Source organism: Equus quagga, chromosome 12, assembly GCF_021613505.1.
Source record: "Equus quagga isolate Etosha38 chromosome 12, UCLA_HA_Equagga_1.0, whole genome shotgun sequence".
In the NCBI taxonomy this organism is placed as follows: domain Eukaryota; kingdom Metazoa; phylum Chordata; class Mammalia; order Perissodactyla; family Equidae; genus Equus; species Equus quagga.
Window position 1 is genome coordinate 80,918,570 of NC_060278.1, and position 13,961 is coordinate 80,932,530.

Below are 13,961 nucleotides of genomic sequence, written 5' to 3' on the forward strand. Positions count from 1 at the left end.
CCAAACCGGCGAATCCTGGGCTGCCGAGAAGCAGAACATGCGAACTTAACCACTGCGCCACCAGGCCAGCCCCTCTATTATTCTGTCTTTTAGTTCACTGATGCTTTCCTCTTTCCCCCAGTTCTGCTGTCAAGCCCATCCAATGAGTTTTCTGTGTTTTTTTTTAATTTTTTTTAAGAAAAATTGGCAGCTAACATCTGCTGCCAATCCTTCTCTTTTTGCTGAGGAAGACTGGCCCTGAGCTAACATCCATGCCCATATTCCTCTACTTTGTATGTAGGACGCCTGCCGTAGCACTGCTTGACAAGCAGTGCGTAGGTCCGCACCCAGGATCTGAACCAGCAAACCCTGGGCCACTGAAGCAGAACATGCAAACTTAGCTGCTGCACCATTGGGCCGGCCCCAGTTCACTGAGTTTTTTATTTCAAAATTGTATTTTCTAGTTCTAAAATTTCTATTTTGTTCTTCTTTATGTCATTTGTTTCTTTGCTGGGACTTCCCATGTTTTCATTTGTTTCAAGAATGTTCATAATTGCTTGTTGAAATATTTTTATGCTAGCTGCTTTAAAATACTTGTCAGTTAATTCTAAGATTTCTGTCTTCTCAGTTTTGGCATTTGTTGATTCTTTTTCCCATTCAGTTTGTGATCTTCCTACTTCTTGGTATGATGAGTGATTTTTAACTGAAACCTGGACATTTTGTGTTAATTATGTTATAAGAATCTGGATTTTGTTTAAACCTTCTGTGTTATCTGGCTTCCTCCAACACTGCTCTGGCAGCAAAAAAAATAGAGCATCTCCTCATTACTGCCAGGTGAGGCTAGAAGTCCAGGTTCCCGCTTCAGCCTTTGTTGACACAGTGGAGTAAGGGAGCTTCTTGTTATTGCTGGGCAGGAATGGGAGTTCCAGCTCTCCACTAGGCTTTCACTGATACCTCCTTGGCTGGGAGGAGTAGGAGTGCTCGTTGCTGCTGGGTGGTGGTAAAATCCTGATTCTCTGTTAGACCTCCTCTGTCATCACCCAAGTGGCGAGGCATTCAGTCACCCTATTACTGCTGGATAGAGGTGACTGATACTGTATCCACTGATACTGCAGAGATGGGGCCTTGTTACCACCTGGCAGGATAAAATTTCCATCTTCCTACTTGGCCTTTTCTGACACTACCTAGCAGGGCAGCTTTGGGCACTTTGTTACATCCTGGCAAGGGTGGAAATCTAGCTCTCCATTCAGTCTTTGCTGGCATGTGATGGGATGGGCCCCAGTTTTTTCTGGGATGTTTAGCTGGAGTAGAGCAGTTACTGTCAAAGTTGTCTGTCTTGCAAGACTACCCCTTTTGTTGTGGTCCTGTGGCCAGAGAGAACAGGGACTTTTTTTGTCTTCATCTGTTCTCATTTCTGGTTTGCCAACTTGTCCAGCCCTGAGTCTGGGACAGATGAGACAAAAAGAAATCCCAGGGAACTCACCACTATGTTGTTCCTTGGGTCCTGAGGTTCTTAGCTAGTGTGCCTTCTTCTCACCATCTTTCAGAGTCTTCTCATAGACTTCTCATTGTTTTATATATAATGTCCAGAGTTTCTAGTGGTATTTAGATGGAGAAATAAGGAAATGTCTACTCCATGTATCTGCAATCAGAAGTCTACCCGACTGTCTTTTGATGGAGGTATAGACAGTGACCTCTATTGTCTTGTATTATTCAGTATTTTCCTTAATAATGATGATAACTAACATTTCTCAAGTATACACTATGTACCCAGGTACTGTTCTGAGTGCTTTTCAGTATTGAGTCATTTAATTCCTATGAAACTCTATGAAGTAATTACTACTATTATTCTATCTTATTAGATGAGGAAACTGAGATGTAGAAAAGATAAGTAATATGCTCAGTCACTGCCAAATCCATGATTAAACCCCAGGCTCTCTGACTCCATAAGCCCAAGTCCACTCTATTACCTGTGGCCTAGGATATCTGATAACAGTTCTATTTGCCTTCCATTGTAGTAACTTGGCTTTTCTTTCTGGAAATTTGTCAGGTTCTTAATTCTAGAATTCAGAAATTTTACCAATATATGTCTATTTTTTTTCCTAATAGTTCTCTCTGGCACCCAGCACATCCTTTTGATGTGAAAGCTTAGATTTTTCTATTGCTTGGTGACATATTTTTGAAATTTTAAAAGTTTCTTATCATCTACCCACTCAAAGATTTTTTAGAAAATAATGTTTCAAGAGGCCATAAAGATATTCAGTAAAGAACAAAGAAGTGAGTTACTTCTAATTTGCCAAAAGCTTTCTTTTTTCTTTTCTTTTCTTTTTTTTCTGGTGAGGAAGATTGGCCCTGAGCTAACATCTGTTGCCAGTCTTCCTCTCTTTGCTTGAGGAAGAGTGGCCCTGAGCTAACATCCATTCTAGTCTTCCTCTGTTTTGTATGTGGGATACCACCACAGCATGGCTTGATGAATGGTGTGTAGGTCTGTGCCTAGGATCCAAACCCACGAAACCCAGGCCGGAGCCTGTAAACTTAACCACTGTGCTACTGAGCTGGCCCAAAAAGCTTTCTTTTTTTAATGAACAACTTAGAGAAAAAAATTATAAACATCATCATCAAGTTGTGAGAGATGGTTCAACCTTAAGACTTCCAGTTCTGAGTTGTATGACACTGGAAGACTTGCTAGAACACAGCTTTTGGTATCAAGAAGAAAAGTGAGTGGATAAGAAAAGTTAGCTATCTCACCACAGTCAACATCCCTTGTTGCTTTTAATTATTTCAAAAAGTAGAAGACAATTTCATAAAACAATAACTATTAAAATGTATCATTGTGCTTATGACATATAAAGATGTAATCTATATAATAATAATAGCACAAAAAGAAGAGGAGGGAATGGAGCTATATCAGATCAAGGAAATAATACCAGATGGTAACCTGAATCCACAGGTAGGAAGGAAGAGTACTGGAAAGAGTAAATATGTAGGTAAACATAAAAGACTCTATAAATATATTTTCTCCTTTTTTATCATCTTTAAAAGTCATAAAAGTGTATAAAGCAAAAATTGTCATGCTGTATCATTGGGTTTATAACATATATAGAACATAACATATGAAAATAATATCACAAGGACTGGGGAAGGAATGTAACTATATTGGAGCGTAGTTTCTGTATTTCACTGGAATTAAATTAGTATTACTCTGAAGTACATTGTCATAAGATACATATTGTAATCCCTAGAGTAACCACTAAGAAAATAACTAAAATATATATTGTTTAAAAATCAACAAAACTCTCCTGGGCATTCATCCCAGAGGAATGAAAACTTAGGTTCACACAAAAACCTGTATGAGAATATTCATAGCAACTTTTTTTGTAATATCCCAAAACTGGAAACAACCTAGATATCCTTAAGCAGATGAATCGTTAAACGAACTGCGGTACATACATAACCATGGAATACTACTCAACAATTAAATGAAGAAACTATTGACACATGCAACAACCTGGAAGAATCTCCAGAGAATTATGCTAAGTGAAGAAAGTTAACCCCAAAAAAAGAATATTGAGGTATAGATGAGCCAAGTACTGACATCTAGGCAGTAATATCCTGGGAACAACACTCAGAGTTGCTGACTGCAAACCTGTCCCTTTTGCCACCACATCACTTTCTGTCTGGCTGGCTATTTCTTCTCTATTAGCCCTCCCAGCATAAATATTTAATCCCTTGTTTCCTAAAGTGAAAGTTATGTTACCAAGCCAAATTTGTTGGTGAGGGATATCTCCAAGGGATTGAAGAACAGTCATCTACATCTTGACTGTAGCAAGGGTCATCAAGTGAGACCCTGTCAGCAATGTGGAAGTTGGGTTAAGTTTTGTGCAGTAATATTCTTATAGCTCTACAATGTAGGTGGTGGACATATTTAGTAAAGTATTCCTTAACTCCTTGCTTCCCTTCCCAGAAGATCTGAGTGTAGAAAAAAGGTAATTATATATTTGAGTAAAAGTACTTGCAAGAAAATGGCTGAAAGTTCAAAACTAAATATTACCCATTATTTATGTTTGGAAGTTCTCAGAGAGCAGTTTCCGTGAGATGAAGTTGTTCTTTGTAGCTGTTGACTTCCTGGTATAAGTTATTAGAAGCTAGAAATTAAAGTAATAAGACTTAGGTTTCAGATACAGCCAGTCAGCATCTCGCTGGTGTCTAAAATATAAATACAGTCACACCCCACATGACAACATTTCTGTCAACAACACATATATGACAATGGTCCCATAAGATTATAAGGGAGCTGAAAAATTCCTATCTCCAAGTGATGTTGTAGCTGTCATGACATCATAGTGCAACACATTATTCACATGTTTATGGTAGTGCTGGTGTAATCAAACCTACTGCTTCATTCCGATATTGAAGTGGTGTTTCTCCCTCCAAACACCACCTCTTGGATCCAACCAATGGATCAAGGACTTATAGCAGCTTTTAAGGCCCACTGCCTGTGGAGGATCTTTCCCCAGGCTATTGCTGCAACTGAGGAAGACATTGATGCAATTCTGGAAGGATTACAACATCTATGACTGCATCAAGAACCTGCTTAGGCTTGGGATGATGTCACTAAGGAGTATATGAATGGCATCTGGAAGAAGACACTCAAGAGGTTCGTCCATGACTTCAAAGAACTTACCAAGGATGAGGAGGTTGCAAAAATCAACAAGGCTGTGGTTGAGATGGCAAACGATTTTAACCAGGGTGTTGAGAGGATGACATTGAGGAGCTCCTAGAGGTGGTTCCTGAAGAATTAACTAATGAGGAGTTGTTGGAACTGGAACAGGAACACATAGCTGAAGAAGAGGCAAGAGAAAAGGAAACTACAAAAGAAGCAGCTCCAAGAAAATTCACAGTGAAAGGTTTAAAAGCAGCTTTTGCAGACCTCAACAAGCTCCTTAAAACCTTTGAAAACATGGACCCTAACACTGAAAAGGTTTTCATTAATAGAGAAGAATGTTCATGGTGCATTATCTGCTTACAAGCAAATTTGTGATGAAAAAAATAACCACCATGGACATATTTCTGAAGAGAGTGCACTTCTTCAAGGAGAGCCGCAGGGAGCTCCTTCAGAAGGTATGCCGGAGGAAGGGACTGTTATCATAGGAGATAAGAGCTCCATGTGTGTTATAGCCCCTGAACACCTTCCAGTGGATCAAGATGTGGAGGTAGAAGACAGTGATATTGATGATCCTGACCCTGTGTAGGCCTAGGCTAATGTGTGTATGTTTTAGTTTTAACGAAAAGTTTGAAAAGTAAAAAAATAAAAATAAATTTTCAAAACAGAAAAAAAGCTTATAGAATAACGATATTTAAGAAAGAAAATGTTTTTGTACAACTGTACAATGTGTGTTTTTACAAGCTAAGTCTGTTACAAAAGAATCAAAAAGTTAAAAAGTTTATAGTTACAGTAAGGTTAATTTATTATTGAAGAAAGAAAATTATTTTTTTATAAATTTAGTATGGCCTAAGTGTACAGTGTCTATAAAGTCTACAGTAGTGTATAGTAATGTCCTAGGCTTTCGCATTCACTTGCCACTCACTCACTGACTCACCCAGAGCAACTTCCGTCCTGCAGGCTCCATTCATGATAAGTGCCCTATACAGGTGTACCTTTTTCTTTTCTTCTTCTTCTCCCCAAAGCACCCTAGTACGTAGTTGTATATTCTAGTTGTGAGTCCTTCTAGTTGTGCTATGCGGGATGCCGCCTCAGCATAGCTTGATGAGCAGTGCTAGGTCCATGCCAGGATCTGAACTGGCAAAACCCCAGGCCAGCAAAGCAATGTGCATGAACTTAACCACTCAGCAACAGAGCCGGCCCCCAGGTGTACCATTTTTTACCTTTTATGCCATATTTTTACTGTACCTTTTCTATGTTTAGATACACAAATAATTACCATTGTGTTACAGTTGCCTATAGTATTCAGTATAGTAACATGCTGTACGGGTTTGTAGCCTAGGACCAATAGGTATACCATAGAACCTACCACATAGGTTATGTGGTAGATCATCTAGGTTTGTGTAAGCAAACTCTGTGATGTTCGCAGACCAATGAAACTGCCTAACGATGCATTTCTTAGAACGTTTCCCCCTTGTTGAGCAATGCATGACTGTATACTCTTCTGGGAACAAACAAGAACAGTAAAGATCTATAAATGCAGTTTAAATTTACTTGTATAAATAAAATAAGTCTTTTGTTTGGTAGGTTTTTGTTTAGTTTTGATTTTGGCAGTAGTCATCGTTAGTATTCAGTTATCATTATGTGGTCTTGATAATCAGGCCTGGCAGTTGCTCTTTATTTTGTAATGAATCAAAATGACAAGGAAAGTTCCGGCCAGAAGGTGTGATGAGCCACTTTATCACTATAGCTCATCACCTAAAGGAGGGGGCAGCCTTCACTCATGCAGTTTTAACTGTGTAGTAATGAAGAAGTATTACCAAACGAATCTACAGAAATAGTCCCTTTTTGAATGTTTAAACAATGTTTGTTTTCTGATTATAAAAGCAACGCGTGGGAAAGACTGTAGAGCATATAGGCTGAGGACACTCGCTTTAGAGGTAGAGAGGCCTCGGCTCCTGTACATACTTGGTCAGTCGTGGCTCTATGACCAAAACTCTAAGCTTTGGTTTCCTTAACTATAAAATGGGGAGATATAATGGTGCCTACTTATAGAACTTTTATGTGAGGATTAAATGAAATAAAGCCAATAAAATGCTTAGAATAAGGCTTGACTTAATAAAGGGGGTTAAAAAAAAGAAAATCAAAATGACTAGTAAGCCACAAGCCACTGTTAACATTTTGATATGTTGGCTTTCAGGCTTTTTTCTGCCACATGCACAAGTGCACAGAACCTATATGTACACAAACATAGATACATGTGTGCCCACTTTTTTCAATCTCTTACAAAATCGGGATCATATTTTAAAATTTATGTCCTTAGTTTTTCCCACGTCTTTATATTTCCCTTGACATTAGAATTTATTGAAAACAGATTTTCATGACTCTACATAATTATTTAATCATTATCTTGTTGTGAGATATCTAAGTTATTTCCAATGTTTTACTATTATACATATTGTAACTTTAATGGTTAGAGTTTTTAAAATCTCAAGACTTGTCCCCGTTTTTTGCACTTCTTTGAGGTTGAACTTTCTCATATGTTTATTGATTGCTGGCATTATTTTAGTGAAATACCTTTACTTAAAATTGAGGTCATAATAGTTTATAACATTGTAAAATTTCATTTGTGCATTATTATTTGTCAGTCACCATATATATGTGCCCCTTTATCCCTTATGCCCACTTTTCAGCCCCCTTCCCCTCTGGTAACTACTAATCTATTCTCTTTGTCCATATGTTTGTTTATCTTCCAATTATGAGTGAAATCTTACAATTGTCTTTCTCTGTCTGGCTTATTTCGCTTAACATAATACCCTCAAGGTCCATCCATGTTGTTGCGATTGGGACAATTTTGTCTTTTTTTAAGGCTGAGTAGTATTCCATCTTATATATATATATCACATCTTCCTTATCCATTCATCAGTTGATGGGCACTTGGGTTGCTTCCACATCTTGGCTATTGTGAATAATGCTGCAATGAACATAGGGGTGCATCAGTCTCTCTGAATTGTTGATTTCAAGTTCTTTGGAAAAATACCCGGTAGTGGGATAGCTGGGTCATATGGTATTTTTTTTTTTTTTAAGATTTTTTTTTCTTTTTTCTCCCCAAAGCCCCCCCGGTACATAGTTGTATATTCTTCATTGTGGGTCCTTCTAGTTGTGGCATGTGGGATGCCGCCTCAGCATGGCCTGAAGAGCAGTGCCATGTCCGGGCCCAGGATCCAAACTGGCGAAACCCTGGGCTGCCAAAGCAGAGCGCGCAAACTTAATCCCTCAGCCACAGGGCTGACCCCTCATTGTAGTTTTGATTTGCATTTCCCTAATGATTAGTGATGTTGAATATATTTTCACATGCCTGTTGACCATCTCTATATCTTTGGAAAAATGGCTGTTCATATCCTCTGCCCATTTTTTGATTGGGTTGTTTTGTTGTTGTTGTTGTTGAGTTGTATGAGTTCTTTATGGATTTTGGAGATTAACCCCTTGTCAGATATATGATTTGCAAATATTTTCTCCCAGTTAGTGGGTTGTCTTTTCATTTGTTCATGGTTTCTTTTGCCTTGCAGAAGCTCTTTAGTCTGATGAAGTCCTATTTGTTTATTTTTTCTTTTGTTTCACTTGCCTAGACATGGTATTCAAAAAGATCCTTTTAAGACTGATGTCAAAGAGTGTACTACCTATATTTTCTTCTAGGAGTTTTATGGTTTCACATCTTACCTTCAAGTCTTTAATCCATTTTTAGTTAATTTTTGTGTATAGAGAAAGATGATGGTCTGCTTTCATTCTTTTGCATGTGGCTGTCCAGTTTTCCCAACACCATTTATTGAAGAGACTTTCCTTTCTCCTTTCCTTTGTATGTTCTTAGCTCCTTTGTCAAAGATTAGCCATCCATAGATGTGTGGTTTTATTTCTGGGCTTTCAGTTCTGTTCCATTGATCTGTGTGTCTGTATTTGTACACAGTACCATGCTGTTTTGATTACTGTAGCTTTCTAGTATATTTTGAAGTCAAGGATTGTGATGCCTCGGGCTTTGTTCTTTTTTCTCAGGGTCTTTTGTTACCCCACATAAATTTTAGGATTCTTTGTTCCATTTCCATGAAGAATGTCATTTGGATTCTGATTGGGGTTGCATTGAATCTGTAGATTGCTTTAGGTAGTATAGACATTTTTACTGTGTTTATTCTTCCAATTCAGTGTGCATAGAATATCTTTCCATTTCCTTATGTCATCATTGATTTCTTTCAATAATGTCTTATAGTTTTCATTGTATAGGTCTTCCACCTCCTTGGTTAAATTTATTCCTAGATATTTTATTCTTTTTGTTGCGATTGTACATGAGATTGTATTCTTGAGTTCTCTTTCGGGTAGTTCATTATTAGAGTATAGAAATGCAACTGATTTTTTAAAGCTGATTTTGTACCCTGCAACTTTGCTGTAGTTGTTGATTATTGTAATAGTTTTCCAATGGATTCTTTAGGGTTTTCTATATGTAAAATCATGTCATCTGCAAACAGTGGGAGCTTGACTTCTTCCTTTCCAGTTTGGATTCCTTTTATTTCTTTTTCTTGCCTAATTGCTCTGGCCAAACCTCCAATACTGTGTTGAATAAGAGTGGCAAGAGTGGCACCATTGTCTGTTCCTGTTCTCAGAGAGATGGCTTTCAGCTTCTCCCTGTTGAGTGTGATGTTGGCTGTGGGTTTGTCATATATGGCCTTTATTACATTGGCATATTTTCCTTCTATACTCATTTTATTGAGAGTTTTTATCATAAATGGATGTTGGATCTTATCAAATGCTTTCTCTGCATCTATTAAAATGATCATATGTTAATGTTAATTTTGTGTATCACAATTGATTTGCAGATGTCAAGCCATCCCTGCATCACTGGTATAAATCCCACTTGATCATGGTGTATGATCCTTTTAATGTATTGCTGCATTCAGTTTGCCAATATGTTCTCCTTGTCTGGCTTTGGGATCAGGGTGATGTTGGCCTTGAAGAATGTGTTAGAAAGTGTTCCATCTTCAATTTTTGGAATAGTTTGAGAGGGAGAGGTATTGTCTTCTTTGAATGTTTGGTAGAACTCTCAAGAGAAGCCATCTGGTCCTGGACTTTTTATTTTGGGGGAGGTTTTTGATTAATGTTTCAATCTCTTCGCTTGTACTTGGCCAATTCAGATTCTCTATTTCTTCTTGATTCAGTTTTGGGAAGTTATATGAGTCTAAGAATTTATCCATTTCTTCTGCGTTGTCCACTTCATTGGCATATAGTTTTTCATAGTATTCTCTTATAATCCTTTGTATTTCTGTGGTATCCATTGTAATTTCTCCTCTTTCGTTTCCAATTTTATTTGAGCCTTCTCTCTTTTTTTTCTCAGTCTGGCTAAGGGTTTGTCAATTTTGTTTCTCTTCTCAAAGAACCAGCTCTTAGTTTCATTGATCCTTTCTACTGTTTTATTGGTTTCAATTTCATTTATTTCTGGTTAATATTTATCATTTCCCTCCTTCTGCTGAGTTTGGACTGTGTTTGTTCTTCTTTTTCTAGTTCTGTTAGGTATAGCTTGAGATTGCTTATTTGGGATTTTTCTTGTTTGTTAAGGTGGGCCTGTATTGCTGGGAATTTCCCCTCTTAGGACTGCTTTTGCTGCATCCCATATGAGTTGGTATGGTATATTTTCATTTTCATTTGTCTCCAGGTATTTTTTGACTTCTTTAATTTCTTCAGTGATCCATTGGTTGTTCAGTAGCATGTTGTTTAGTCTCCACATATTCGTGACTTTCCCAGCTTTCTTCTTGTAGTTGAATTCTAGTTTCTTAGCATTATGGTTGGAAAAGATGCTTGATATGATTTCAGTCTTCTTAAATTTATTCAGTCTTGCCTTGTGTCCCACCATATGGTCTATCTTTGAGAATGTTCCATGTGCACTTGAGAAGAATGTACAATCTGCTGTTTTGGGATGGAGTGTTCTACATATATCTATTAAGTCCATCTGGTCAAGTTTTTCATTTGATTCTACTGTTTCCTTGTTGACTTTCTGTCTGGATGATCTATCTATTGATGTAAGTGGAGTGTTAAGGTCCCCTACTATTATTGTGTTGCTTTTAATTTCTTCTTTTAGGTCTGTTAATAGTTGCTTTATGCACTTTGGTGCTCCTGTGTTAGGTGCACATATATTCATAAATATGTCCTCTCAGTAGAGTGTCCCTTTTATCATTATATAGTTCCCCTCTTTGTCTCTTATTGCTTTTTTTATCTTGGAGTCTACTTTGTCTGATATAGGTATAGCAACACCTGCTTTCTTTTGTTTGCCATTTGCTTGGAGTATCATCTTCCATCTCTTTACTCTGAGCCTGTGTTTGTCTTGGGAGCTAAGATGTGTTTCCTGGTAGCAGCATATTGTTGGGTCTTGTTTTTCCCCCATCTCACCACCCTGTGTCTTTTGATTGGAGAATTCAATCCATTTACATTTAGAGTTATTGATATATGAGAGCTTAATGCTACCATTTTATCACTTGTTTTCCAGTTGTTCTGTATTTCCCTTGTTTCTTGTCCTGTGTATTTCTGACTGCCAATTCACTTTGGTGGTTCACTATGATAGTTTTCTCAGTTTTCTCTTTATTTATTGTTTGTGTCTCTGTTCTGATCTTTTTTTTAGGGGTTACAGTGAGGTTTGTATAAGAGACCTCGCAGATGAAATAGTCCATTTCCCGATAGACTCTTATTTACTTAGTCTAAGTAGGTTCCATCTCTTTCCTCTTCCCTGTCTAAGTCATTGTTGTCATAACTTACTCCACTTTGTGTTGTGAGTTGTGGTTACAGTTATTTTTGGTATTCTCCTTCCCTTTATCTTTAATGTTATAATTAAGTGTTTGCTAACCTGTTCTGATAGAGAGCTGCAATTTTCTGATTTTGTCTGCCTGTTTATCTCCTTGCTTAAGGCTTTGTAAATGCTTTCTCTTTTCAGGTATGAGAAGCTTCTTGATCATTTCTTGTTGGGAGGGTCTTGTAGCAATGAACTCCCTCAGCTTTTGTTTAATCTGGGAAAGTTTTTATTTCATCATCATCTCTGAAGGATATTCTTGCTGGATAGAGTATTCTTGGCTGAAAGTTTTTGTCTTTCAGAATTTTGAATATATCATTCCTCTCTCTCCTAGCCAGTAAGGTTTCTGCTGAGAAATCTGCTAAAAGCCTGACAGGGGTTCCTTAGTAGGTTATTTTCTTCTCTCGTGCTGCCCTTAATATTTTTTCTTTGTCACTGACTTTTTGCCAGTTTTACTAATATATGCCACGGAGAAGGTCTTTTTACATTGATGTAATTAGGAGTTCTGTTAGCTTCATTTACTTATAATTCCACTCCATCTCCAGGTTTGGGAAGTTCTCAGCTATTATTTCTTTAAACAAACTCTTTGCTACTTTCTCCCTCTTCTCTCCCTCTGGAATACCTACAGTCCTTATGTTGCATTTCCTAATTGAGTCAGATACTTCTTAGAGAATTTCTTCATTTCTTTTTAGTCTTAGATCTCTCTCCTCCTCCATCCGAAGCTTTTCTGTATTTCTGTCCTCTAAATTCATAATTCTCTCCCCCATAATATCAGCTCTATTATTTAAGGACTCCAGATTTTTCATCTCTTTCATAGTTTTTCATCTACAGCATTTCTGGGTTGTTCTTTTTCTTTATAGTTTCAATCTCTTTTATGAAGAATTCCCTCTGTTCATTAATTTTATTCCTGATTTCATTGAACTGTCTTTCTGAGTTTTCTTGTAACTCATTGAGTTTTTTTATGATAGCTATTTTGAATTCACTGCCATTTAGATTGTAAATTTCTGTGACTTCAGGATTGATTTCTGGGTATTTGTCATTTTCCTTCTGGTCTAGAGTGTTAACATACCTCTTCATAATATTTAATGTTATGGATTTGTAGGGTTGCATAGTGGTAGTATCTGGTTGCAGATTCCACCTACTGCCACTGGGGGTGGGGCAGGAGCTGTCTATTCTGAGCCACCACAATCCCTGACAGCTGTGCCTGTCCTTTAGAAGTTGTGCTGACAGGGCCCATCTATGTTTGCCTACTTGCTCCTGCTGCTTTACACATGTAGGTGCACAGGTACTCTATAGGTGGTCCCTTGCTCTGGCCAACCGGCTGAGCTGGTGCACCAGGAAGGGGGAGATGTGCTTTCTTTCACATACATGATCCCTAGGGTGCTCTTGCTCTGTGCTCACTGTCTGCCTTCCAGGGCTGCTCGTGTTGGTGAAGATGTCCCTGTGATTGCTTAGCTGCCTCAGTGTGGAACATACCTTGGGCTGGGAGGCAACTACAAGAAGGAAGGCATTCGCATGGAGGGCTGCCCTTTCCCCACCTCCTCTCAGAGCCAAGTGCCAGCTGCCATGTGCAGTCTCACACCCTAGATTGCTGCCATTTGGGGAGGGTGAGGAGATCCCATTACCTCCTTCCACTGCCTCCTCATGGTTTCCAGCACCTCCACCATCAGACATATGGCTGTGTGGCTTGCTCAGACATCTGTCATGTTATGTGAATGTCTTCTTTTGGTTTACAAGTGTCCTTTTTGTTGTATCTTAGGGGAGAGAGTCTAAGGGAAGAGCTCACTCTGTCATGATTCTGACGTCACTCTTCCTGCTCTGCCTGGGTCAGGGTGGTGGAGGCAGTGGCGTGGGTAGCCTGCCCCAGGGCTGGGCTAGCATCTGGCGAAATACCTTTTTGTGAATGAATGCCCTTGTAAAGCTATTTAGGTAGTAGGATCTCAAGCTTTTGGAATAATGCCAGAATAAATATTTGTGGCATGATAAATGAATAAATGGTATGAATACTAACTCTTTATCTATCATATTTGTTTCAAATGTGGTCAAACCTTAAGAAAATTTTTGCCTTTGTACATGTACAAAGATAATGTTATCTTGATTCTTAGTCTTTAAAACCTAATTTTTTTTTTTCATTCTTTTCTTCCCCCATAGTTCATCCATGAGCTCGGATTTCCCACATTACAACTTCAGGATGCCTAATATTGGATTCCAGAATCTTCCTCTCAACATATATATTGTGGTTTTTGGCACTGCTATATTTGTCTTCATCCTTAGTTTACTCTTCTGTTGCTACTTGATTAGGTAATCAATTTTCATTCTGTGTTATTTCAGAATATGTTAATCAATAATAAACCAACTTTCTGTCCTTAAGTTAAAAAATTTACAAGTATGATAATTAGCAAATTTTCCGAAATTAAGGTGGCTAAACATTTTAACTCTCTGTGAGTTATCAGTAACCTTTATACAGTCTTCAATCCTTTCTGCTGATGAGGTATT

The 13,961-nt window shown here is 38.0% G+C and overlaps 1 protein-coding gene across 1 annotated transcript in view; it reads left to right on the plus strand.

Moving 5' to 3' along the window:
- RNF24 (ring finger protein 24) overlaps positions 1–13,961 on the plus strand; it is a 54,291-nt gene that overhangs the window by 5,671 nt on the left and 34,659 nt on the right. Inside the window, exon 2 of the mRNA XM_046679072.1 lies at positions 13,617–13,766. Within this exon, the coding sequence (XP_046535028.1) occupies positions 13,624–13,766 (143 nt within the window). The 5' untranslated portion in view covers positions 13,617–13,623. The remainder of the gene's footprint in view (positions 1–13,616; positions 13,767–13,961) is intronic.